This window comes from Marmota monax, unplaced genomic scaffold, assembly GCF_021218885.2.
Source record: "Marmota monax isolate L192 unplaced genomic scaffold, Marmota_monax_Labrador192_F-V1.1 WCK01_AAM20220418_F8-fsc00368, whole genome shotgun sequence".
NCBI lineage: Eukaryota > Metazoa > Chordata > Mammalia > Rodentia > Sciuridae > Marmota > Marmota monax.
In genome coordinates, this window is record NW_026695118.1 from 740,935 (window position 1) to 768,325 (window position 27,391).

At 43.7% G+C, this 27,391-nt stretch overlaps 1 protein-coding gene across 1 annotated transcript; it reads left to right on the top strand.

Moving 5' to 3' along the window:
- Positions 1-2,080: 2,080 nt before the first annotated feature.
- On the top strand, positions 2,081-26,699 carry Eif3b (eukaryotic translation initiation factor 3 subunit B). The gene is made up of 19 exons (XM_046428165.2): positions 2,081-2,558; positions 7,635-7,827; positions 9,768-9,887; positions 10,197-10,254; positions 10,555-10,683; positions 11,308-11,465; positions 13,867-13,998; positions 14,079-14,145; positions 14,569-14,615; positions 15,705-15,915; positions 18,065-18,137; positions 20,058-20,180; positions 20,974-21,052; positions 21,674-21,812; positions 23,086-23,211; positions 23,712-23,789; positions 24,211-24,319; positions 24,486-24,604; positions 25,149-26,699. The coding sequence occupies exons 1-18, from the start codon at positions 2,096-2,098 to the stop codon at positions 24,587-24,589; spliced, it is 2,409 nt and encodes an 802-aa protein (XP_046284121.1). The 5' UTR covers positions 2,081-2,095; the 3' UTR covers positions 24,590-24,604; positions 25,149-26,699.
- Positions 26,700-27,391: the final 692 nt, after the last annotated feature.

Below are 27,391 nucleotides of genomic sequence, written 5' to 3' on the forward strand. Positions count from 1 at the left end.
TCTTAAGCCAACCATCCCTTTTCTGGTTCCTCCTTAGCATTTCAGTCTCAACTGGAATGTGCTTCTGATCATCAGTGCTACCTCCATGACTTTCAGGTATTACAGAAACAGTCTGTATCTCATCAACTGTCCTACTGAAGTAGTTATCACATTTACCTGTTTACTCTCTGTCTCCTGGACCAGAGTGGCAGCTCTGGCCCGCAAACACCCTAACTCAGAGGAGAAGTCCAAGAAATGTGACCCCAAATATGCTTCTTTGGCCTGCTGGTCACTTTGAGATGAAGACAAGTTAAAGACAACAAATGCTGGTCTTCTGGTTCCAAAACTTCCTTTCTGTTTCAGAATAGAAGAATTGGATGGCCACTAATGCCCTCCAGGGAGTTTCATCAACCCTGGGAAGATTAAGCATCACAGAAAGGGAGGAAGGGAACTCTAAACCCATGCAAACTTTGTCATGAAACATCCCTCATTTTTCTAAGGACCATTAGTCTTTGCCCCACATCATTCTCTCTCCTGAGTTGCCTCCCTACAAGAGAGCACATAAGCTCCTGGACCTTACTGTTTGTTTGCATATTCACTCTTCTTCGTGTAATGCCCATCATAAGCCTGTCTACATTTCTTCCTCTGTACCTGCCAGTCAAGTGGTTTCATAGATTCAGTCACGGAGCCCTCACAGGGCAAAGGGAAGCTCTTCCCTCCCCTTTACTTGACACATAGACAGGCTTTCTTCCCAACGAATACTGGCTGAATCTGAAGAATAAAATTTGGTATGGATTCATCAGTATTCATTTTTATTATTTTTGGTGCTGGGGATAAACTCAGGGGCGCTCTACCACTGCGCTACATCCCCAGGCCTTCTTGTTTTTGAGACAAGGTCTCCCTAAGTGGCTGAGGTTCAGTTAGAATTTATGCTCCAGCCTAAGTCTCCCTAGCAGCTTGGATGACAGGCATGCACCACCACATCCAGTCCACTTCCATTCTAACCACTCTCGACGTGCGGAGCCGTGAGGCACGTTCACTGCGGTGCGATCAACTCCTGGGCTACCTCCAAACTCACATCTTCCTAGGCAGAAACTCGGTGCCCCATAAGCACCAACTATTCCCAACCAGCCCTGGGCATCCGCCTGGTCCTTTTTAAGGATAAGCACATTGCACAAGTAGGTGCCCTCCAGCCTAGCTAAAAAGATAACAGATGCAAACACCTAACAACCTGTGGAGGTACCAACCACTCCAAAGCATCCGCCTGGCCGCGGCCAGAAGGACCGGCCACGCCCACCACGTGACCGCGCTCGCTTGCGTATGAGGGCGGCGGTCTCCCGCGGACTGAACCATAGTGCTAGTCAGAACCCGGGGAAGGCCCAGCTATGGCCGCGGGGGCAGGGGAGGGCGTAAATGACTACCGCCACTGTCATACGTTTTTGTATCGCGCCAGACAGAAGTCGTCTTAGTAGTTTTGGCCTTCCATGGTTTCCCGCGAATTCTTCGTGTATTTTGGAATCGTCCATTCTTTTGCCCCGTCAGTGGACGAGTCTAAAACACAGACACGAGGGGGGGTTTGAGTCATGTAAGCTTAACAATTTGCCTGTCCAGAGACGAAACTAGCACAAGGAGAATCATTTGTTAAGCCTAAAGTTTTCTGTGGTACTGATTTTCGAGTTACATCATATTTTTGTGCAACTCTGCATATTAAAGTGATTTCCCGATTCTGCCATCGGCGCCTCAAATTGTTCAATCTTCCCCCCGCAGCGCCGGATGGGAGAAGGAAGGGAGCGGCTGCCATTTTGGGCGAAACCATCCGCTCTCACGAATGGGATGGTTGTGGATTTCGGCGAGTGTGAGAACTGCTGGATGCAGCCGTGTTGCTTGGGATCGAGCACGTTGTTGTCACGGACGCTGCGCTACTCTCGTTTCTGAACACTTTCTCGGGTAACTGCGTTCCTCCGGGCTCGACACGAGAAACCACAGCGCGGGCGCCCCTCCGCTGTAGCTTGGTTGGGCCCCTGTCGTACGCACGTGGCTGGGCGCTAGCGGGCGCGCGGGGCGGCCTGGGAGTCGGAAGCGCGGCGCAGAGCCGGCAGAGGAGCAGCGCGGGCCCATGCAGGACGCGGAGAACGTGGCGGCGCCCGAGGCGGCCGAAGAGCGGGCCGAGCCCGCGCGGCAGCAGCCGGCCGCCGAGCCGCCGCTGGAGGAAGAGCCGGCGGGGCCCGGCGCGCCTGAGGCGGCGCGGGTCGAGGACGCCGAGGAGGAGGCGGCGGCCGGGCCAGAGCCCGAGCTGAAGGCCCAGGCGGAGGAGGTGGTCCCTGGCCCGGCCGCGTCTCCGCCGCCCTCCCAGGAGCCCGCGCCGCAGGCCGAGCTTCCCGCCCCCGCGCAGGGCTCTGCCTTGGCGGAGCAGGTCAGCGACCCGCCTGCGGATGGCCCGGCTCATGCGTCTGCAGAGGAGGCTGGCGGACCCGAGGGCAGCGCGGCTGAGGCCGAGCCGCGCGTGGTGGAGAACGGCGAGGCGGATGAGCCCTCCTTCAGCGACCCCGAGGACTTCGTGGACGACGTGAGCGAGGAAGGTGAGGCGCGTGAGCATGGCGGAACCTTCTGGCTGGTTCCCCTGCCTGGGCCCAAATCCGGTGAGGGTGTGCGCGAAATTCAGCCAGGCCGGGAGGGGTGCCCGCTGCAGCTGCTGTCGCTGCGTGCAGCGGGTGTCCGGACCCTGCTCTCTCGTCTCCAGACGGGGGTCGGAGAGCTCTTAGGAGCTCGGTGTGTATGAGTAGTACCAGCTGGGGGGCAGAGCCTAGCAGAATGCACCATTTCCGGGCCCAGGACCCCGGAGCTGACCAACCAGATCTGAGCCGGCCGAAATGAAGGGACAGGTGGTGCAGAACTTGGTGCAGTGTTGTTCTACTAATTTCTTAATAGAACAGTGCCTGGCAGAACCTGCCAAGTTCTCTTTTTTAAGTCTACAGAGCAGACCATTACTTTTTCAGATTTAATGGCATTTAAACATTTTTAAGCGGCTCCCAGTTACTGTCGTCATTGTTTTACAGTTTTTTTTTTTTTTTTTTTTTTTTTTTAATGGGTCACTTTTTTTTTTTTTTTTTTTTAAATATTTATTTATTTTTTTAGTTCTCGGTGGACACAACATCTTTGTTTGTATGTGGTGCTGAGGATCGAACCCGGGCCGCACGCATGACAGGCGAGCGCACTACCGCTTGAGCCACATCCCCAGCCCCTGTTTTACAGTTTTTTGATATAAAAATAATTTAGCGTGAGGAGCAAACACCACGTACTATGATATAAAGACTGTGAACATCTAGTCTGCCGCTTTTCCCTGAGGAAGTGTGTCCTTTCGGGTAAACTAGGTTACTAGGATTATAACCGGACTCTTTGTCCAGACCGGTGATTTTTTTAACACACCAATCCTCCCCACCCCTATATTCTTATTTATTTATTATGTGGTATTGAGGATCAAACCCATTGCCATCAAGCGTGGGAGCTCCACCTCTAAGCTACAACCCCAACCTCTAACACGCTAGTTTTGTTTTCTAATTTTTCTTAGTTATACATGGCAACAATATCTTTATTTTGTTTATTTTTATGTAGTGCTGAGGATTGAACCCAGTGCCTCACATGTGCAAGGCAAATGCTCGGCTATTGAGCCACAATCCTAGCCCTGTTTTGTTTTTTAATCTGACTTTTGTTTATAGGCTCATTTTGAACCCTTGGTTATTTATTTTGCAGTTGAGTTTTTAAAAAATCATTCTTTAAGACCACCACTCACAGACTGGAGGGGTGTGCGTGTGTGCGCGCGCGCTAACATCATAAGGTCAGCCAGGCTGGGTAAAGTCCTAGTGGGTTTCAGGGAGCCTGTACGATCCTGATGTTGCAATGTGGTCCATAGGGAAGGGAGGCTGCTTGGTCCTGGGGAGCCATGTATTTTTTAATGTATGTGTTCTTTAAAAAAAAATGTGTGTGTGTGTGGTGTTGGTGCTGTACTACTGAGCCACCTCCCTCCCCCACTCTTAAGGCCGTAGACTGGGAAGGTAAGACCATAGAAGTGTCTCCCTTTAAAAAATGGACTGTTTTTAGTACTGCAGAGTCTGCCTTGCCCTGTTCTTTTTTTTTTTTTGAGACAGGGTCTCCTAAGTTGCCCAGACTGCCCTTGAATTTGGGATCCTCCTGCTTCTGCCTCCTGGATAGCTGGAATGATAGGCCTGTGCCTCAGCTGCATCACTGTTCCACAGTCACATTTTAATCTTTTTAAAAAATTAATAATTTTTTTATTTATGTTTTGGTGTTGAGGATTGAACCCAGGAGTGCTCAACCACTGAGTCATGTCGCCAGCCCTTTTTCACGCTATAGAGACAGGGTCTCACTAAGTCATTTGCCAAGCTGGCTTTGAACTTGGGATGCTCCCAAGCCACTGGGATTATAGGCATGTGCCATCACACCTGGCTCATTCTTTAATTTTCATCTTCAGTTCTGGCTAAAATTTGAGCTGCCATACAAAAATGTGAATAAAATCTCTTAACTTCTAATGTCATCTTCTTTGGTTTATGAAATATTATTTACCTGTATATTTGCTATTTAGTTTTGAAAATTGTTTCTTTTTTTCTGGAGCCAGATGGGGAAATCCAAGAGCCAGGAGTAATCCACAGTGATCAAGATAGGTCTGCCATTGTGTAGTTACTGCATTTATTCCCTTCCTAAATAAGGGCAGATTCTTATAGACTAGGTAGATGCTTTGAGCTTGTGGGAAGGAGGCATAGTTTGTAAAAGCTGAGGTTTTTATTATAAGCCTTGTAAGTTCAGATCCGGCTTAACAGGACTCCTAATTGTATGGTGAGCATTGCTTTAAAAATAACCCAGAGATTTTACTACAGTGTCTTTTTTTTTTTTTTTTAGATTATTGCCATTTTAGGGCTGGAGCTGTGGCTCAGTTGGTAGAGTGCTTGCCTGACATATGTGAGGCCCTTGATTCAATCCTCAGCACTGCATTTAAATAAATAAATAGATGAATGATAAAAGATACATTTGACAACTGAAAAATATTTTAAAAATTATTGCCATTTTTATATTTATTCTCAGTGGTCTTTTTAATTGTGTTTTGAAACCACGATTGTGCTTGGTTCCACTACAGTTTCTACAGTGAAGATTTCTGAGATTGCTGTTTCCCTGAGCTGCCTCTTTTCAGCTTTTTTCCTTTTTGGCTAGTCTTCATTTTTGAAATTCAGGTGGTGGTTATTTTTGGGCCAGGGGTTGGTGGGAGGATACTGGGAATTGAACCTGGGTCCTGTGTGTGCTCTCACTGAGCTTCACACCCCCCATCAATTACTTTTAACTCTTTTTGTGGAAAATTTAAAACATATACAGAAGCTGAGAGAATTCACCTTTAGCCTTTGAGAATGGAATGGAATATTTTATGACATCTGTCATGTTTAGCATGTTGAAATTCTTTTTCTGTGGGGGTTACCAGGAATTGAACTCAGGGGCATTCAACCACTACGCCACATCCCCAGCCCTATTTTATATTTTTTTAAATTTAGAGACAGGGTCTCATTGAGTTGCTTAGTGCCTCACTTTTGCTGAGGCTGCTTTTTGAACCTCAGCCTCCTGAGCTGCTGGGATTATAGGTGTGCACTACTGCACCTAACTAGCATGTTGAGATATAATAATGAATTAGGGTATAGTGTTCAAACAACTGGAAATATGTATAAGAAGCCATTCTTCAATGATGTTTAAAATTACCTGGTAATCTCATTTTGACTGTATTTGCTGATGTGGTTTCATGTGATGAGTATGCTTTGATGGCAGCTTTGAAAGGTATCTTTATTTTCTAGCTCATAGTAATTTACTGCTTTCTAGACACTCTACCTGGGTTTAGTGTTTATATAGAATGCATATTAAAAATATAGAATTTGGGCTGGGGATATAGCTCAGTGGTAGAGCCCTTGCCTTCGGTTCAATCCCTAGGATCACAAAAAATAAATTTAAAAAATATGGGATTTACTTTATTCCATCTGATACTAGTTTTACTTCCCTTGTGCCCATCTCCAGCTGGAGGTCAGGTATTTTTATTGATGCTGGAGCTTTATGGTCCAAAGGGCTCAGGACCAGAGACAAGAATCACACAAAATAACAGTTGGCAGTGCCCCAGGGTCATTGTGTCACCCACCGGTATGTGGGCTCCAGGCTGCTTTCTGGGACCTGTTTATTTCTCTCTTTGTTTTTTGGCCCTAATACTTTTTACACTCATTTTTCTCTTCCATTTCTTTTATTCTAGCTGGCTGTTTTATGGAAATGAATCAGTTCTTCATCAGAAGTTTGAGAACTGAAATTTTGGGGTTTAAATGCCTGTCTGCCTTAGTACTGTCTTCCAAGAGCCTATTGAGATAGTGAAATAATAGGAAGTAGCATTTACTTTTACTCTCTGCCCTTGGTTCCTGGCAAACAACTCTTAATAACCTTGGGATTGCCAATATATTTTTTGTATGCTATTAGGTGACTACTGGCTGGAGATTCCTGAGTAATTTTGAGGTGAGGGTGCTGGTTGCTAGAGGAACAAACTATGTAATTGTAGGGAGAAGGGCTGAAGGTTGAGTCCATTACTAGTGTCCAGTGACTTAAATCAGTCATGCAACATAAAGTGTTTTTTGGATTCTATGAGCAGCTCTAGCAGATAGTGCCTGGTGGTGGGCTCTGACTGGAGAGGCAAGATAGGCTTACCGAAACAGTCCCTGGCTTGTCTCTTTGTTGGATTCCCTGGTCTAAGGCTGGATAGCTCACCTGCACAGGATAGTAGGCGCTGGTCTGGAACTGGAGGGTGGGAGGAAAGTGGGTGTTCTCCACACACTTATTTCTCTTTTTAATTATTCTCTTATTCACTAAAAAGATATTTCTTCCTCCCTAAATTTTCTAGTAATTTGTATTCACTAAAACAAAAGTATTGTGAATATTTCTAGCACCTCAATATTTGCATATTTTCTAAACTCTAACATGAAAAACCTACTTTAGTGTCCTGCGTTGTTGACACTGTCATGGAATTTTTCCCAGTTATTGCTAGAAACCTTTTGAAATCTAGGGATCTTTGGAAGATCTAGTATTTGGTCTTCCAAGTTTTCTGCCTTGTTTGCATTTTGCATTATTAAAAATTTTTTAAATTACTTTCAGGTCTTCCATTATTGCCAGAATCAGTGGATAGATCTTGACTGTTTATAGTTACATCAAAGGCAGTATGTACAGTTTTCTTGATTCTTCCATGTTTAAGTTTTTTGTTTTTGTTTTTTTGGTACCAGAGATTGAACACAGGGGTGCTCGACCACTGAGCCACATCCCTAGCCCTATTTTGCATTTTATTTAGAGACAGGGTCTCAAGAGTTGCTTAGTGCCTCGCTTTTTGCTGAGGCTGGCTTTAAACTCTCCATCCTCCTGTCTCAGCCTTCTGAGCTGCTGGGATTATAGACAAGAGCCACTGGGACTGGCTCATGTTTAAATCTTGAAGTGAACTGGGTCATGATTTCTTGTGTCATAGTAAAAGCATTTAAATTAGATCATTGATCCCCCTCCCCAAACTTGGCAGTCTTTTTAGTAAGCTAATGTATTTTTTGGTTTCAGAAAGTCATTTGACAATTCTTTTACTCACACAGAATTACTTGGCGATGTACTCAAAGATCGTCCCCAGGAAGCAGATGGAATCGATTCGGTGATTGTAGTGGACAATGTTCCTCAGGTGGGGCCTGACCGACTTGAGAAGCTCAAAAATGTCATCCACAAGATCTTTTCCAAGTTTGGGAAAATCACAAATGATTATTATCCTGAAGAGGATGGAAAGACAAAAGGGTAAGTCTGCACTCCTATCATTGAAGTGCCATGTGTGTATTTTGGTGTCTACATGATTATAACCTGTTGTGGGAACTCACTGTGAATGCATGCCGCAATAGTGGGCATTCATTTATTTAGGCCACCCCCAGTTGGAAACTCTCAGAAGCTGGATTTTGGTCCTGGGGTCATCATGGAGGTAGAATGAACAAGGTGACTGTGTTGGCTGCTGACTTGGGAAGAGTCAGAGTCTGATGAGCTTGAAACTGTCCCCCAAGGTAGTAACAAGGGTAAGGGTTTGGCTGATCTGGATGCTGGCAGAGTGTCAAGAAAATTTTACATGTGGAGTTTTATGCTGATACCCTTTTATCCTACATTTTAATTTCTTTTAGAGTTTTAGATGGACACAATACCTTCATTTATTTTTATGTGGTGCTGAGGATGGAACCCATTGCCTCATGTGCCAGGCAAGTGCTCTGCCACTGAGCTACAACCCCAGCCTCTTATTCCACATTTAACATCTCTGAAATGGGGTGCTTCTTGCAATCTAGGTGAAATTGTTGCATCACTGCTTAATTAGCATTTATTAGTGTTACCAAAAAGAGTGGTATATTTTTTTAAAATAACGGTAGTGCAATTGCTTTTTCTGTTCAGAATTAGATCTTTCATGTTGATAAGTTATATTCTGATTCTTTTATGTTGTTTTTTATGGTGATGGGGCTAGAACCCAAGCCTTAAAGCACATTAGGTTAACCTGTGCAACTGACCTAGTCCTCCATATTGGCAAATTTTAGATACTGTTTTCTATTATGACTTCTCCTGTTTTTTTAACACAATGTTTTACCATTATAAAAGTCCCCTACCTGTAATCTGTGCAAGTGTGTGCCTCTCTGTTATACCCAGGAGTCAAGATTGTTGAGCTGTGCAGAGTGCCTGTCCATGGTGCACTGGGTGATATGCTGTGTATAGTCCAGTGTCTCCTGCCAACAGTTTTGGGGAGTTTGTTTACTGCCTCCCAGTCTTGTCAGAGCTTCTCCGTTAGTCTTTCATGTAAATGCCAGCTTTTGAGAGCACAGTCATCTCATGGGAATGAGAGGATGATACAGTGGTTTTTAAGTAAAGTTTTGAAGTTTTTAAAACTACCTAGGATAGTTTGTTTCTGGAAAAAGTATCAAGTAGAGGTGGTGCTGCTGACGTTTTACATTTTGGGAAGTAGGTTGAAGGATGACTTTTTTGACCAGGAGTTGCTGTGCTATAAGTTTTCTTAAAATGAACATCCTCTGAGGTCCTTTGTAACTTTGCATTTCATACGTAATAGTAGACTTAAAAAAAAAATTGTAGTTGTAGATGGACAGAATCCCTTTATTTTTTTTGTGTGTGGTGCTGAGGATCAAACCCAGTGCCTCACGCATGCTAGGCAAGTGCTCTGCCACTGAGCTACAGCCCCAGCCTAATAGTAGACTTTTTTAACAGCTTTACTGAGATAATTTATATCTAGTAAACCTACATCATTTTAAAGTATAAGATTTGGTAAGTTTTGACATAGCTGTACACATCTTGACATCACCAAATGTTTCCTATATTCTTATTATCTTGTCTATAGCTTATAATCCCTAAAGTAGAAACTTTGAATCCTCTAGTTAGGATTTTCATTCTTCTTTGGGAAACTACTTGGCCTGTCAGTTGTTACTTGGTTCTTGTTTGACTGCCTAGTATTTTTTTTTTTTTTTTTTAAACTGGGAATTGAATCCAGGGATGCTTTACCACTGAGCTACATCCCCAGCTCTTTTTATTTTTTCATTAGAAACAGGGTCTTGCTAAGTTACTGAGGGCCTTGCTAAGTTGCTGCCTTCAAACTTGTGATCTTCCTGCTTTAGTCTTCCTAGTTGCTTGTGTATGACTATATAGTGTATGACTATAAAATAATGCACAAGCTGGAATTGCTCTCTTTCACACTTCAGGTATATCTTCCTGGAATATGCGTCTCCTGCCCATGCTGTGGATGCTGTAAAAAATGCTGATGGTTATAAGCTCGATAAGCAGCACACATTCCGGGTTAACCTCTTCACCGATTTTGACAAGTAAGTTTAGACTTGACTGGGGAACATGGACATTGATATGTGCGAGTGTGTGGTCACCCTTCCTTAGTGGGTGCTACTGCCTTTCAGACCATAGATGTCTTGTTGGTCAAACAAAATGACAGTCATGAGTCTCAGCCCCATGCTCTTGTCCAGCAGCTCCCCTAACCAGTCCTAACGCTAGCAGACACTTAATTCCTTCCCTACCTCTGGGGTGGGCTGGGAGGGGTGCAGCACTGCCTCGGCTTGCACTGTGTTCTCTAACCCTACCCAGTCGTCAGTGTGTGCTGCTCAGCAGTGTCTGTTCTCCAGGTATATGACGATCAGTGATGAATGGGATATTCCAGAGAAACAGCCTTTCAAAGACCTGGTAAGTTGTATAAAACCCATATCTAAATAGTTAAAAGGAATGCTGGATATTTTGATTTGAAGTTAGTTATTCCTTGGCAGTTTAAAGATGTTCACAGAGTTTGTTCTCTCTCTAGGAGTTAGAGTTATGAATGATATTTTTTCTTTGATTAAAAGTAATGCACCAGGGGTTGGGGTTGTGGCCCAATTCTCAGCACTGCATATAAACAAATAAATAAATAAAGGTCCATCAATAACTAATAAAACATTAAAAAAAAAGTAACGCACTGTTATTAAATCCCTCCTTTTTTTTTTTTTAAAGGGAAACTTACGTTACTGGCTGGAAGAGGCAGAATGTAGAGATCAATACAGTGTGATTTTTGAGAGTGGAGACCGGACTTCAATATTCTGGAATGATGTGAAGGACCCTGTCTCAATTGAAGAAAGAGCGGTGTGTATTTGCAGCCCATGGGTCCACAGTTATTTCTTTTGCAATTCCTTAACAAAGTAGAACTTTGTTTCCATTAGAAAGTAACAAAAGAACTAGGTGCAATGGAGTACATCTGTAATCTCAGGAGGCTCAAGAGGCTGAAGCGGGAGGATCACAAATTCAAAGCCACCCTCAGCAACCTAGGGAGACACTTTCTTTAAAAAAAAAAAAAAAAAATGGGGGCTGGGGATGTGGCTCAAACGGTAGCGCTCGCCTGGCATGCGTGTGGCCCGGGTTCGATCCTCAGCACCACACATACAAACAAAAAGATGTTGTGTCTGCCGATAACTAATAAATAAATAAATATTAAAATTCTCTCTCTCTCTCTGTCTCTCTCTCTCTAAAAAAAAAAAATGAAAAAAAGGGTTAGGGATGTGGCTCAGTTGTTGAGCGCCCCTGAGTTCAATTCCCAGTACCAAAAAAAAAAAGAGAAAAGAAAAATTAACAGAAGAGCAGGTGTTTTGTTTTTTTTTTTTCCCCTTTGAGATAACTCTTTTGAGAACAGCTTCTTTTATTCTTCTTCCAGCTTTGAAATGAGTCCTGAGAAGTATATGGTAGATTCACTGACCCTTCCTTTTTCCACAGAGATGGACAGAGACATATGTGCGTTGGTCTCCAAAGGGCACCTACCTGGCAACCTTTCATCAGAGAGGCATTGCTCTTTGGGGTGGAGAGAAATTCAAGCAAATCCAGAGATTCAGTCACCCAGGGGTTCAGCTCATTGACTTCTCACCTTGTGAAAGGTAAGCTGGTAGCCTTGTTAGTAGCTTTCTATGGTTAATTTTTCTTTGTACCTGGAATTGAACCCAGTGGTGCTTAACCACTGAGCCCCACATCCCTATTCCTTTTTATTTTTATAGGATCTCACTAAGTTGCTTGCTAAGTTGTGTGGCTAGCCTTGAACTTGTAATCCTCTTGCCTCAGCCTTCTGAGTTGCTGGGATTAAAGGCATGAACCACCATGCCAATCTCTGGGGATAATTTTTTTGCAGGGGGCTGGGGTTTACCAGGGATTGAACTCAGGGGCGCTCAACCATTGAGCCCCATCCCTATCCCTAGCCTTATTTTGTATTTTATTTAGAGTCAGGGTCTCACTGAGTTGCTTAGTGCCTTGCCGTTGCTGAGGCTGGCTTTGAACTTGAGATTCTCCTGTCTCAGCCTCCCAAGCTGCTGGGATTACAGTACTGTGTGCCACCGCACTCTGCTCTAGAGATAATTTTTAAAACCTTTTTATCTTGTGGTAATTTCAAACTTAAAAGGAAAATTGTGGGAAGAATACAAAGAACTTCCATGAACTTTTTCTACTGAAATTCTTCAGTTAGCGTTCTGTTGTTATTGCTTTGTCATTTTCTCTCTGTGTGTGTGTAAAACTTTTTTTACTTGAGCTTTTTGGGAACATAGCAGTGTGTGTAGTTTAACATTATGTAGTTTCCCCTTAAATGTAGTTTCACATTATTACAGTTTTATTTTATTTTCTCGTTACTGTCTTATTTATAAATTAAACTTATCATAGATATGTGTGCATAGAAAAGATAAACAAGTATATGTGGTTTGGTATGAGGCTTTAGACATAGTTGCAAACTCTGTACCTGGGCCTGGTTAAGGTGTAAATGTTGTGTATGGTAGTTGTGTCTCTGAAGACATCTTTCCCTGTCTTTTGATTTTCATATTGACTTGTTAAGACAGAATCAGATATCCTAAAAACTCTTTATGTTCTGGATCAGTCTGATTACTTGAGGCATCATTTAACTTATTCAGTCTTATGGTTTTTGTAAGCTAAATTCTGGTGGATATTTCTTAAAATTGATATAATAGTTTTTATGTAGTGAATTTGGAGCACCCAATTAATTCCTAACCATTTTATTTATGTCTGGTACAAAGTAATTGATGTTTCTCATTTTAGCAGCAGTATGTTAAAACTCATAGAGACCCTTAGCCTGAGACATTACAGGCATACCAGGCTTTATCTACTGTGAAGCCTTTCTCAGTTCCTTCAGGCAGCTAGTTCCACCTGTATTCCTGTAACTTGCCACATTAAGTTATAATTAATTTGTTTACACATTTGTCTAGATCAGCTTGAACAGAGTCTGGGATTTCTCATTCATTATTGGTGAAATGCTTGGATGGTTGGATTCTTTGATTATATAAATCGCAGTGGGAAAAGTCTATTTTTAGTTAAGGGCTTCATCAATTGCTATAGTTTAAGGACAGTCTGAAAGGTCCAAATAGGGAATTTCATACCTGGTGGTAAAGGTGACTCAAGCTGTGATCTTTAAAATTTTTATTTATTTAAAATTTTTTTAGTTGTAGATGGACACAGTATCTTTATTTTATTTATTTTTATGTGGTGCTGAGGATCCAACCCAGTGCATCATTCTTGTGTGGCAAGCACTCTACCACTGAGCTACAACCGCAACCCTCAAGCTGTCATTTTTAATTTGGCTGATTAATCTGGTGTCAGAGCCACACCAGGAAAAGATGCAGTCATTGAAAGCCCTGAAGAAACTGTTTGCCCTGCCTTTCTCAGTCTGCTTGCTTCTGCTTTTCTCCTGCACATTGTGAAGAGGGGGCAGTCTGGTTAGGAAATCTGCACTATGTGTGAACAGGGACCAGGTGTTAGGTAAATAGTTGATGTTTCCCTTTGGAGGTATACTTGATTTCCTTTGTAGGTATATTTGATTTTTGGATCCTGTGTCCATCTGTTCTGCTTACCTGGTTAGTCTTAATTAACAGTGGTAAAGCTGCTGTGAGAATCGCACACTGCTCCTTCCTCTGGGCCAACCTACTCACGCAGACTCTCATTTGGGGTGTATGTAGTCTGCCCTGTGCTGATCTTGGTGGAGACCCCATTCTTGGGGACTCTTGCACCACCATGGTACTGAGAGTGGATGAATGCCTCACCTGCGCAGGCTGGCTTCTCTCCCTCCTTTGAGAATGCTTTTTTAGGGATCAGAGAGCATTCTAGGGGAGCATGGTGTGTGGGAACAGTGCTGATCCCTCAAGTCTTGACTGCTTGTTTTGGGTGTTCTATGCCTGTGACTTCCTATAGCTGTCTGTGCTGGAGCTCAGCCTTCAGCCCCCACCAAGGGGAATCACACTCATTGTACACCAAGTCACAACTTCATTGTGTCTCCTTCTCTTTCAGATACCTGGTGACTTTTAGCCCGCTGATGGACACTCAGGATGACCCTCAGGCCATAATTATCTGGGACATCCTTACTGGGCACAAAAAAAGAGGATTTCACTGTGAAAGCTCAGCCCATTGGCCTATTTTTAAGTGAGTAGACAGACCAGTAAACTGTGTGTAGCTGTTTGTTTTTTCATTAAGGTAGCCTGGCACTTCTTTTTTCTTCTTAGGTGGAGCCATGATGGTAAATTCTTTGCAAGAATGACGCTTGATACCCTTAGCATCTATGAAACTCCTGTGAGTGATTTTAAGGATCTCAAAGACAGACTAAGGTGTCTGTTGCTTATAGTTGTCAGTACTCTTGCTCAAGGATATAATGCTTTTCCTTAATCTGGTGTAGTGAAGGGAAGGCGGGGCTCGACACACTGGGTGCAGGTGCTGTACTCTCCCAGTTTCTCTTGTTCTGGATGGAGCTCTTGAATGTTTTCTGCCTTGAATTGTGTGCTTTAGGCAGTGGCTTTGGAAGTGTGTGTTTCGCTTTTGGGTAGGTGGGAGGTGGTTTTGCCCTCTTTGCCTATTACCCTTGGTGCTTATACTGTTCCCCAGGTAGACTCAGTGGGTACTCGTTCCTTTTTTAAATAATTACATGTATTATTGAGACATTGGCATCATCTAACTCAACTGTAATCCTCATTGGGTTTTTGTTTTTGTTTTTGGCAGTCAATGGGTCTTTTGGACAAGAAGAGTTTGAAGATTTCTGGAATAAAGTAAGTAAAAATTTCTGTTAGATTGGTATGAATGTGCTCTGGCTGCTCTAGTAAAACATCATAGACTAGGTGACTTCAACAGAACTGCATTTTTCTCAGTTCTGGAGTCTGAGATAAGAGACCTACAGATTTGGTGTCGGTGAGGGCTTCCTCAAAGGTGAATGTCTACTCCCTAACCTCGCATTGTGAAAGGGTACTAAGCTAATTATTCACTAGGGCCCCAGCCTCATGACCAAATAGTCTTGGGCTGTACCTGTTTTTGAACTGGAGACTCTTCAGGTACAGAGGCTTCAGCTTCTTAAGGATGAGCATTGGATGAAAGATCTTCCCTATTGTTCCAGTGATCAGGGAAGTGGGAGTGGTAGGCACCAGTGAACCACAGTGTGTTCTCATTGTCATGGACAAGCATTCGTGTTTTTATTCATCTGAATGCTCTTGCCACTGTAAACTACCCCTACCTAGTCCAAGGATGTTGATGTATCTTACTCCTTTTGTGTTTCCATTCTTTGGTATAATTTGGGCTTATAATTAATAATGAAATCAGGACCTGGCTCCCAATAAATATAAAACAGGATTTTGCATATAAAAAGATGTTCTTCAATATAGAGGAACTCACAGATTGTTAAAATAGCCACTTTATGGGGAAATTTGTAGGGTAGAGGGATTTACGCCAATTCTTCAAGTTTTGACTTGGGTGCTTTCCCTTTTTGCACCTTAATTAACCTTTAAATTTCATGTAGCTAGATCCATTAAGTAAAAATTAATTTTACTTGCCTTGTAGCAGCAGTACTTGGTGGCTAAGAGTGTGGGAGTCAAGCTGCTATGTGACAGTGAGCAGGATTAGTAACATCTGTTTTTCTTAGAGTCAAAATGAGTGTAACAAAGCCTCGGGGTTATAAGGACAGCTAGACTTCACACAGAGTACCTGCAACAGTCTGGAACGTGCTGTGTGTGGTGAACTAGGTATCAGTTTAGTGTTAGCTGGTCCGTATGCTAGTGTAGCTTTTACAGAGTGAGTTCTGTTCTTTCCTTTTTCAGTTCTATAATAATTTAGTTTTTGTATAACATTTTATTTTCTTTGTCCTGTAGAGACTTTTCTTGGTCTCCTGGTGGTAACATAATAGCCTTTTGGGTCCCTGAAGACAAAGACATTCCAGCCAGGGTAACCCTGATGCAGCTTCCTACCAGACAAGAGATCCGAGTTAGGAATTTGTTTAATGTTGTGGACTGCAAGCTGCATTGGCAAAAAAATGGAGATTATTTGTGTGTTAAAGTAGATAGAACTCCAAAAGGAACCCAGGTAAGTGGACATCAGAGGGAATAGGTTGTTCCTTGTACTTGGTTGTAAACTAGTTGGTCTTTTTTTTTTTTTTGAAGGATGTTAGCGGAATTTTTAATTGTTTAGATTTTGGGATTATTTTCAGCCCCACTTGATACTGAAAGTAGTTAGCTGACATAGTTTAGTAAGTAAGTCTACCTGAGAAATATAACTTCTTTTCTCCATGAAATAACTTTCTGGTCTGTATTTATTATCTTTGACATGGAAACTCTCAGGAGATGGAGGTTTTAGTGTTTTGGTTTTTTTGTATCAGGGATTGAACCCAGGGGTACTTTAACCACCGAGCCACCTCTCTTGTCAACCCTTTTAAAATTGTATTTTGAGACGGTCTCATTAAATTACTTAGGGCCTTGCTAAATTGCTGAGACTGGCTTTGAACTCATGATTCACCTGTCCTCAGCCTCTCAAGTTGCTGACATTACTGGCATGTGCCACTGTGCCCAGCGAGGCTTTATTCTTTTAAGCCTGTTTTATTTTTTAATAGATAATATACTCAGTTGCTTAACATTCGCATTGGTAGTAGAAAAGAATGCATTTTCTTTTTAAGTACAGAAAACATTTTCTTTACATAGTTCCATACCCAGATTTTTTATTTGTATCATTTTATTATTTGCCTTATCAAAAAATTACCTGAATTTTCCTTTTAGTGGAATTATTCACCTTCCCTTTCCGTTAATTTCCCCCTTTTAATTTTATTAGTAGTTGAATAACTATTTTAAATTTAAAACATTGTATTGCTTATTTTATTGTTTTGGGGGCAACATTTGTTTTCATGAATCATGTAATCAATATTCAAGGTAGTTCTCCTTTATTGAGACATAGAATCTTATCCTCATATAATAACATAGGCTAGGCATGCCTGAGTAACTCAGTGTAATTCAGGAGAATATCAGATTTCTAGGAAGGATAATAATGGAATTAGAAAAGAGTTCACAAAATGTCAGTAATGATAATGTCTTGGAGAAGGTTGTATAGGAGATTTGAATTAGGAAAAAATAATCTCTTTAATATACAAGAAACAAATTTAGTAAAACCATCTGGGTTACAGGAAAGTTGAATGTAGCTTTTATATTCATCTTACCCATATGATGGTAAAGCGGGGGGGGGGGGGGCTAGTTGTAAGTTAGTTAGAATGAGGAAATATTTAGTACACATCTGGAACTTCTTTGCCTGAGAGGGTGTACTGTCTGAAAGTATAAAAGAGGATCAACAAAAGCTTGAATAAATCCATGGATGACAGACATGGTTGGGTATGAAGGCCAAGTTCAGGGTGTGCTCCTCATCTCTGAGCCTTGAAGTAGCAAAAGGTCACCATCAAAGTCATTAATATTTTTTTTTCTTAAGGTGCAGTTAACACCTTAAGAAAATGATAAATTTTTTTAATGATAAAACTCACCTTTTAGTGGTAAGCCAGTTCAGTGGCTTTTAGTATATTTACAAGGTCATATAGCCACCACTGTTAATTCTAGACCATTTTCTTCACTCAGAAGAGAAACTCTGTACCCATTAGCAGTTACTCTCCATATCCCTCCTCACTCAGGACATCTGGTAATCTACCTTCTGGCTCTATGGATTTTCCTATTTTGGATACTTTCCACAGTCTGGTCTTCTGTGTCACATCTTTTATTTCACATTTTCACAGTTCATCCATTTTGGCATGGATGAGAATGTGTAAGCATCCATTCTTGTTTATGACTGAATAATACTTCATTCATGTACATTTTTGGATGTTGGCTGTGGTGAGTAGTGTAGTGCCCTGCTTTTGGACATACTGCTGCTTAAAGATCACGGTGCAGATTTTATCAATGTAATATGGTTTCTGTTAATGGACCTTAAAGAGCACTTGGGAACTTATTTAAACAAGCCACAGTGAGTATACCCTCAGGGTAGTTAGAGTCAGCACAGGTCTCCACTGTTCTCTGCTGTATTTGTGCCAATTTATACTCATAAGCATTAGGCACACTTCTTCATGGGAGAATTTTAATGCCATCAGTTGTTTGGGAGTGGTTTACTAGTTGTAAGAATTTATTATTTTATTAAATTCTTTAAGTCTTTTTCTCCTGCTTTCAATTTCCAGAATGTCACCCCCCCCCTTTTTTTTTTTAATCAGGGTGTTGTCACAAATTTTGAAATCTTCCGAATGAGAGAGAAACAGGTACCAGTGGATGTGGTTGAGATGAAGGGTAAGCTTCATTTTATTGTCTTGTGGTGGGATGGGCCTCCTGTATTGTTTTGCTCTTGACTTCTGCAGCATTCAGCTGCTGACCCCCTAAGCAATTGTAAAGGGTGTACTTGCTCTGTGAACAGCAATCTCTAGACCTGAGCACGTGGAATTGGAGTGGCTTTTGTCCTTTTCAACAAAAAACAGCCTTTAGGTTTTATAAATGCTGGTTAAAGTTGCCCCACTTTTTCCCCCCACACCTCTGTGATCTGTAGCACAGGAGCCAGGAGGTGTAGTTGTTTTCATACTTAGAAGAGAACGTGTGAAGAATGGGTTTTCATTCCACATTTAAGACGCATCACAAGTGGTGTCTCAGAAAATAAAAGAGGCAAGCCTTTTTTGTTTTTGTTTTTTGTAACCTTAAAGAATATATATGTATCTAATTTCTTTTTTTTTTTTTTAAATATTTATTTATTTATTTTTCGGTGGACACAACATCTTTGTTTGTATGTGGTGCTGAGGATCGAACCCGGGCCGCACGCATGCCAGGCGAGCGCGCTACCACTTGAGCCACATCCCCAGCCCCTATCTAATTTCTTGAATGAGTTTCCTTTTTACTTTTTGGTGTAAAAAGGGTCACTTTACCTTGGAGTTATACCTCCAGTTTCCTGTTTTTATTTTTACTTTTTTTTATGTGGTGGTGCTGGGGATTAAACCCAGGGCCTTGTGTATGCGAGGCAAGCAGTCTACCAATTGAGCTTATCCCCAGCCCTATTTTTAATTTTGAAACAGGGTCTCACTAAATTTCTGAGGCTGGTCTTGAACTTGTGATATTCACAAAGCTAGCTTTATTTCCCTTGCTTAAGATTAGATGTTTGAGGGCTGGAATTGTGGCTCAGTGGTAAAGCGCTTGCCTTGCACGAGCAAGGCCCTGGGTTCAATCCTCAGCACCACATAAAAATAAATAAATAAATAAAGATATCGTGTTCATATACAACTAAAAAATATTAAAAAAAAAGATTAGACATTTGACTCATGTGTATCTTTGTGTGTATACTGTGGTCTCTGAGGTTGCGAGCAGCAATAGTCAAAATAAGGAATCTAACATGAATTCCCACTGTGTATGTTCCCAGTGAATAATTATCCATGTTTCACTGTTAATGAGAAAACCTGGCTTGCAACAGGGTTCCTTACTGTCACGAACAGTGCTGTTTTTGCCTTTATCTGGGAAATTACTTTGTGTTCTGTTTTGTTGTTGTTGTTGTTCTTCCATGGAGAAAAGGAGAAAATACAGAAATGAGAAAATGGTGAAATGTGGCCATTTTGTCAGGGCAGAAAAGTCATAAGATTCTGCTGCAGGGGACTGGCGTTGTAGTTCAGTGGTAGATCACTTACCTTGCATGCATGAGGCACTGGGTTTGAATCTCACCACTTAAAAATAAATAAAGATATTGTGCCATCTACAGCTAAAAAAAAAAAGATTCTGCTGCAGGTCTAGCATTGAGTATAGGAAGGGGGTGCCCTCAGGCCCACCAGACATTGGCCAGACCCACTGTGGGTGTGACTCTTAGGAAAGCAAGAGCTTCTGGGATGGAGGATGAGTTTTACCTAAAGCATCTCATGCAAATTAGATCAGCTTCTTGTGTCGCTTATGATGAAGTCTTGTGTTGCCCAGGGTGGCCTGGGACTCCTGAGCTCAAGTGACCTTTCTGCCTCAGCCTTAGAGTGCTGGGCTCCAGTCATGCACCACTGGGTTAAGCTAAGTCTGTTGCTTTCAGCTTCTGTAATAGTTGCCTTTTCTTGCTGTCACTTGTTCTGTGGGCCTTTTAGTAAATTTTAAGAACTTTGGGGGCTTTTATCTGGTTGAATAGTGAACATCTTAACTGATTAGAATGTTCTCGTAAGTGATCACAAAGGATGCTAACTTTTTTATTGATTATAGAAACCATCATAGCCTTTGCCTGGGAACCTAATGGAAGCAAGTTTGCTGTGTTACATGGAGAAGCTCCACGAATATCTGTCTCTTTCTACCATGTGAAGAGCAATGGGAAGATTGAGCTCATCAGTAAGTGGCCTGGCCCATCTTGGGCCCCCTTTCCTTGACAGATGAGCGAAGGCGATAGGATTTGGTTTTTGCCAAGAGTGAGTGGTGGACTGACCTGGGCAGACTTCTGAGCAGACTTCTGAGCAGGCCTGAGTTTGATGTACATAAGGCAGCCATGGTTCAGGTGATGTGCATTTATTAGTGAGGCTGAGATTCCTCATGGGAGGGAACTTCATGACCACAGAGCCTAAGCTTCTGTGACCCTGGCTTTTTTTAATAACTTGGGGTTTCTCAGACCCCATCTTCTTTCATTGGTCTGAGTGAAGTTATATTTTGTCCTTTTATAGCTGGGTGTTTCGGGGGGGGGGGTCACTTGATTGCATACATGTGCATGTCACTTGGCCTTCGGGGTCCTTCTGACCCAAGGCCTGTCGTGTCTCTGATCACCTGATGGGTACCATGAGCCGGAATGATGAACATTTACAATAAGGGCAATTTTTTGACGAATTGCTTTCTGAAATTAAAAAAATTTTTTTACATATATATATAATTTTTATATATGTATGTAATGTTCTATGTATAATGTTCTACACCTAAAAAGAACTCTTGTGCTTTTTTTTTCTTAAAGTATATATCGCATCTTAGATGCACCTAAATGATGGATTTTCTAAAATTGTTTTTCAGAGATGACCAAATGGTATGATATGTGTGTGAATTCTGTATGAGTCCGTTTTTATCAGCTTAGAGCAGTAACGATGTGTCTGGGCTGTAGAACCATGCATAGGCTCCTCATAGGCACCTCCTTTCCTTTCAGAAGTGTTCGACAAACAGCAGGCAAACACGATCTTCTGGAGCCCTCAGGGGCAGTTCGTTGTGCTGGCTGGTCTGAGGAGGTAGGTCCAGCAGTCCTGTTTTTGTATTGGCACCCTGACCCAGGTCTGTGGGTTGTAGCAGGCTCTATGTCCCTTGTCTCTTGCTTAAGAGGTGAAATGCTATCGTTGAATTGTGTCACTGTCCCAAACTTGGGTGAGATCAGGCAGATTTCATGGATGGATATGAACATCCTTCTGTGATTGAGCAAGGGACCTTCCCAGCAATCCAGTTACTCTCATGTGAAGTCCCACATCTTCTAGCATGACTGCTATTTAATTAAATAGCTGTGAGATTATCTTTTACCTATGAGAACTTTTCAATGTCTCTTTTCCCTCACTTCCCTACCATACCAGTTGAATATTTAGAAATAGTAAAGATATTTAGCATTTTACACCTCAGTTAAAACAACATCAGTTTGTTGCTTAATTCCCTTGCTATTGCAAAGAGGAGTTGTTACTCCACTTTGGGAGGCGTGGTTAGCCTTGGTGCACTTTTTTTCAGAAACAGTAGCATAGTGCCCCACAACCAGCAGTGGTCAGTTGGCTTCTGGTCTCTGCATATTGCCCTGGCCCTCATGCCCCTCAGAGCAGGAAAGTAGGAATGAATATGTGGAGCCTGACTGCTGTGTGTTGTCTCTGCAGTATGAATGGTGCCTTAGCATTTGTCGACACTTCCGACTGTACTGTCATGAACATTGCAGAGCACTACATGGCCTCTGACGTCGAGTGGGATCCAACTGGGCGCTATGTGGTCACTTCTGTGTCCTGGTGGAGCCATAAGGTAGGGGCTGTGAAGCCTCAGCAGGAGAACCAAACTGACTGTTTGGGGATCTTAAGAAAAGAGTGTTGTGCCTTTCCCATCCCATCAGAGAACATGGGCATTCTTATTTTCAACTTTTTTTTTTTAATGTTCTTTGTAGTTGTATATGAACACAGTACCTTTATTTTTTTGTTTATTTATATGTGGTGCTGAGGATCGAACCCAGGGCCTCAGATGTGTGAGGCAAGCACTCTACCACCGAGCCACAACCCCAGTCCCTTCTGTTCTGTCTTTGACAAAAGAGCTAAGGTTGGTGTCAGTGAAAGGAGGATTCAGGGATTGTAGAAAAGGTGGAGCCTGGCACAGGAGCAACATCTGGGGAGAGTCATATCCTAGGCCTGGGATTCTGGAGAAGGGTGAGATTGTGTTACTCACACGCCTTTTGGGGGAGAGTAGTATGGAGGTACATCCCAGCTGAGCAGTTTCCTCTGGAGTCTCACAAAAGATTCATAACCTGAGGACTTTTCAAGGGAGCGTTTCTGCCTGCAGGGCCAGTCTGCAAGAGTACAAGTACATCTCCCCACCTCAAGTTCATTGTGCCAGGTTTTCCAAGAACTTCTCTTTGTATTTAATGAGTCTCTTGTTGGTGTATGAACATCTGACCTGATCGTTGCAGATGCAACCTTTGTGATCAAATGGGGTGATTCTGTTTAGTGAGGCAACAAACTGGTAGGAACACCAACTTTCCAGATCTCTCTGGGAACAGTGTCTTGAGTCACAGTCTCTGTGTTCAGATTAGGGTGCCTGATCAAGGCCCATGTCCAGACCTGTTCAGCTGTCACCATAATAAGGCCTACCTTCACACCTACTTAAGGTCCTTATAAACTGCTGGCCACTGTTCTAGATAACACACTTAGCTAAAGAGTAATGAGGCAGTGAGGAGTCATACCAACATATGAGCTAAGGCACTGCATCCTGCATTAAGGGATGAAAAAACAATGTGGCTGGTGGTAGGTGACTTGCATTCTGGGGCAAGTTCCTTATTGCAGTAGGAATAAACATGCTTATGCTTTCCTAAGTACTCTGTAAGCTGTGTTCTGCAGTTCATCTGTCTCTCGTTTGTTCACTGTCTTGTTTACCCTTGCTGAGGGGCCCTTGTTTTTTTCCCTATTGGATCTCAGATACCCAGAATGTCATTGTGCAGCTGCCAGGGTTGCTATTATGTGCAGTGAAGGTTCGAGGGTCTTTTGTCTCCCTGCTGGAGCAGTGACTCACAGCACACACTGTGTTGTAGGTGGACAACGCTTACTGGCTGTGGACATTCCAAGGACGCCTTCTGCAGAAGAATAATAAAGATCGCTTCTGCCAGCTGCTGTGGAGACCACGGCCCCCCACACTTCTCAGCCAGGAACAGATAAAGGTGTGGGGTCTCTTGAGCTTCAGTGGAAGCAGTGTGGCCCTGTTTTTTCCCCACGATTGTGGAGGTGGTGGTGGAGGGTAGAAACAGGATATTTCTGGACAGGCCAGAAGATTCAAGAACAGTGGGGACTAAATGGAAAAGAGTAGTTTCAGGATTGTCAACATAAATTTTCGGGATGTTTAAGGAAATTCCGCATTAACTGGGAGGGGTGAACAGAAATGCTAGGAGCTGTTAACAATCTGTGTGGGATTAGGAGAAACACATCTGGGATTTACATAATTGTTAAGTAGGTCAGTGGTAGTAGACCAACACTAAAGAGAATAGAAATCCCAGGAAAAAGTCACTCAGGATGAAGTGAAAGGGAAACCATGGTGTTCCTCGTTGCCCCAGGTGACTCTCTCTAAAATCACTGAGCGTTGTTTCATGTTGGCAAATTTGAAGGCTGCGTTTGTGGTTCTTGCTTTAAATGTTAAACCCTGAGTGACTTGTTTTTGTTTCAGCAAATTAAAAAGGATCTGAAAAAATACTCTAAGATCTTTGAACAGAAGGACCGTTTGAGCCAGTCGAAAGCATCAAAGGTAAGCCTCACTCTGAAAACTGAGGGGAATGCCAAAGCTGCCATGGCACTGGAGAACCAGTGTGGGTGTAGGGGAGGGTGTGCTACTGGTCTCCATGGGACAGATGGGGGCGCTGCTCCTCCCCCGGACCATTGACCTTTTCTGGGGCAAGGCAAGGGGGTAGGCCAACAGCATTGGGTTTGGTGTCCACCTTGACTCTGTTGCTGGCTGGTTTTTCAAATATAGGGTCAGGGAGAGGGACAGGAAGAACACTGAGAACTGACGTTTTCCTTGCGGGAAGAGTTCTCTGTAAACGGAGTGGTGGGTACATCGCTCAGTAGGATGCAGGCTGCTTGTGGCAGAAAGCTTTCACTTAAGTTAAGCAAAAGCACATGAAGATGAGTTCTGTTAATTCTGTGACTTTCCACTTACCTGTACTTAGGAATTGGTGGAGAGGAGGAGAACCATGATGGAAGATTTCCGGAAATACCGAAAAACGGCCCAAGAACTCTACATGAAGCAGAAAAATGAACGTCTAGAACTGAGAGGAGGTAACAAAGGTTCTGAGGGTGTCCAGCAGTGGAGAGGGCTTCCCAGCCCATGGGTGGTGCGACTCCTTAGTGCAGTGCCTCTCTCCTATGCCAGGCTGTGGCTGTAGCTTCCGCAGCTGCCAGTGAGCATCTATGATCCAAGGGTCAGCACACTTTGTCCTCTCAGGGGTGGACACTGACGAGCTGGACAGCAACGTGGATGACTGGGAGGAGGAGACCATTGAGTTCTTTGTCACTGAGGAGGTGATTCCTCTTGGGAACCAGGAGTGACCTGAGCACTGTGTGGTAAGACTGTCCTTGCTGTTTTGTTGCCCCATGTTAGAAAATGTGGTGTTGAAGGTGGGTGGAGTGGGCCTCAGGGTAGCCAAGACTGTGTGTGTGGAATGTGAAGAGCAAGTTCAGAGCTACTCTAGGAACCTGACAGAACACCTGGTCAGTTAGCAGAAGATGTCATGAGACACCTTGGATTATGAATGAGGTTGATGGGAAGAGACAGAAGTCCAGTGTGATCATCTCTGGAGGGCTTTGCTAGTGGACAGCCTCAGGGGCCCATAGGAAGAAGAGTTGGGCACAGCAGCTGTGACTCTCTATGTCAATCACTGTCAGTTCTGAGACAGAACTGCTTAGTGACTGTCTCTTGTCCTCACTTCATGGCTGTCTAGGGGCAGGAGTACTAAGCCACACAGTTCCTTTGTGCTTGGGTGCTTTGTGGCTACGTGCAGTTGGTCATGGACTCAAAGGATGGTGTTTGCGCTGGGAACTACCAAGGGGCCTGCTCGGCGGGGAGGGCAGCGGCACCTCCTGTGGTTCACCTGTCCCTTTGTTGCAGCATCACCACATCGTGCCCTGAAGCGGAGGCCACCCTTTTGCAGAAAGCCTGCACAACTCTGAATCTGTACCTGTGCTCTCTCTCACTCTGGGCTGTGAACGCACCTGGGATTCTTCCATCCTGACACTTTTTTGTGCCTTTAAACCCCTGGTGTGCACAGTGGGGAGGTTTCGAGGCACTGCTTTGGTTTTTCTCATCTGGATTTGTCAACCACCAGTGGTTGCCGAGCAAGACTCCCAGCGGTGCTCCTGTCGTCTCCTCTCCTCCTGCGGTGGTGTTCCAGGGGTTCCACCTGCTGCTGAGCTGGGTTTTAGTTCAAGGACTCACTGTTTTCTATGTGGGCCAGTGTTGGGTGCGTCCTGGTGACTGGCAGGGGGACAGCATACTGCCTGTGTCCCACCGAGCTCAGAGGTGCCATGGCCGTGGACTCCGTGGTGCAGGTGTGGCAGGTTCTCTCAGCAGGTTGAATGTGGAAATAAAGCAACCCTGTGTGAAAAAGCTGTCTTTTCTCCTCTTTGCATGTAGGTAAGCGCCTTGACTCTGGTGCCTCTGTTCCCCTTCTCCCAGGACTAAGGGTCTGTAGCCAGGCCTGGCGCGGGGGAGCTGGCAGTCAGTCACTCCACACATATACTTGGCTTGCAGGGATCCTGATGGCAGCTCGGAGAACCCAGCCTCCCACCCACTCTGCTGCCTTTCCAGCCATGAGTTGGTCCAGTGGGTCCAAAATAGTTTCTTCAGTTTTTTCATTCTATGGGGAAAAAAAAGTGCATGTCATTTCTGAAAACCCTTTAGTCTTTCTGGAGTTAGACAGAAAGTTTGTATTGAGTGCATCAGTTCAGCCACTGTGATGTCGTCACAATATTTACTTTTACTATTGAGAAGGGAGTGAACAGATCCCTGTGGCTTGTCATTTTCTCTGTAGTGTCTTGCCACCCATCTGTGCCTTGTGATATTGCATTCTCTCCCACCTCCTTCCCTGCATCTCACAGAGCCTGAAGTTGTGCTAAAATAGCAGGACACACGGGAGGGGCTTTCTAGGATCCACAGCCATGCGACATCTGCAAATCTAAGGCATGCTTGAGATGGCAAGATAGGCTGATCTACAGGCAGGGACAGGGGCCAAGTACTGCCCTTGAGACACTCAGTTGGCTCCTGACAGGTTGCTGCCTGGTCCCAAGCTCTTAGCTGAGTGTCCTCAGGAGTGAGGCTGTGCCCCAAGCTTATCTGGCCTGTCATGGAGGCTCCAGGGTGACTGACTGGGTTTCCCTGGGGCATGGAAGGGGCTTTGTACCTTTCCCTTCTTGTGAGACTTCCTCTCGATTCTGTCACTGTTATAGTCCTGCCATGTCTCGCCCCTAGCACCCATTTCTATAGTATTCCTGTTCACTCTCAGTGCTTCAAACTCTAGAATGCTCTTTTCTAATTTCATGGCAATGAGAAGGTGGCACACTGTTCTATCATTAACAGGTTTTTAACAACTTTCAAAAGTTTTTTTCACTGTTTTAATTTGTAATTGTTTTACATGATTTATAAATAAAAGGATTTCTGAAACACTGGTGCTGGCTCTTCTGAAGTAGAGATGGAATTCCCAGGATGACAATTTTTAGGGGAAATTAACTGATCGTCCCAGAGCCAGAGGAGGGGGTGTCCCCGTTGCTTGGGGGCTGTTGGGTGGGCCTGAGCCCTCTGAAGCCTTGTCTTGGTCCTGTCTCTATGAAGCAAAAAGAGTGCCTTGTTCTGTTGATCAGGCTGGGGCTTTTACTTCCAGGGCAGAGGGTTGGGAGACTTAGCTTTTAAAGGGTTGCTCTCCCTCCCTCAAGGGAGGGTATCTGGATACCAAGAAGGGGAGAGGAAAATGACCAAGTATGAACTGTGCCCTCGCATGAACCATCCAGTGGTTTTACAAAAGCAGCACAGTGGTTTATGGAGCAGGAGGGCCTGAGAGCTCCTGGTGAGCTTAAGGGATTAATTAGCTGGGGCTCACCTCTGCCAACTGTCCAGCTCTAGTTGGGATCCTGGAGGGGGCTCAGACTTGGGCTTCACAGGCCCTGGCTTTGTGTGACTTCATCAGCACACAAGGGCACTGTCCTGTTTGTAGTGCATCTCTGACTTTGGGCTGGGTCTTCCTGCAACCCCTCTGCCTGCATGGCCTGACAAGTGCAGTCTGCTGCACTGGGTAGGTTCATTAGGCAGTGCCTTCCCCAGGGACTACAGTGGAAAAGTTGAGCACAGCGTATAAGCAA

Coding starts and splice junctions, on each gene's coding strand:
- Eif3b (XM_046428165.2), top strand. CDS start 2,096: ATGCAGGACGCGGAGAACGTGGCGGCGCCCGAGGCGGCCGAAGAGCGG. Junction 11,466..13,866: donor GACTTCTCACCTTGTGAAAG/GTAAGCTGGTAG, acceptor CTTCTCTTTCAG/ATACCTGGTGACTTTTAGCC. Junction 21,053..21,673: donor GTGCTGGCTGGTCTGAGGAG/GTAGGTCCAGCA, acceptor TTGTCTCTGCAG/TATGAATGGTGCCTTAGCAT.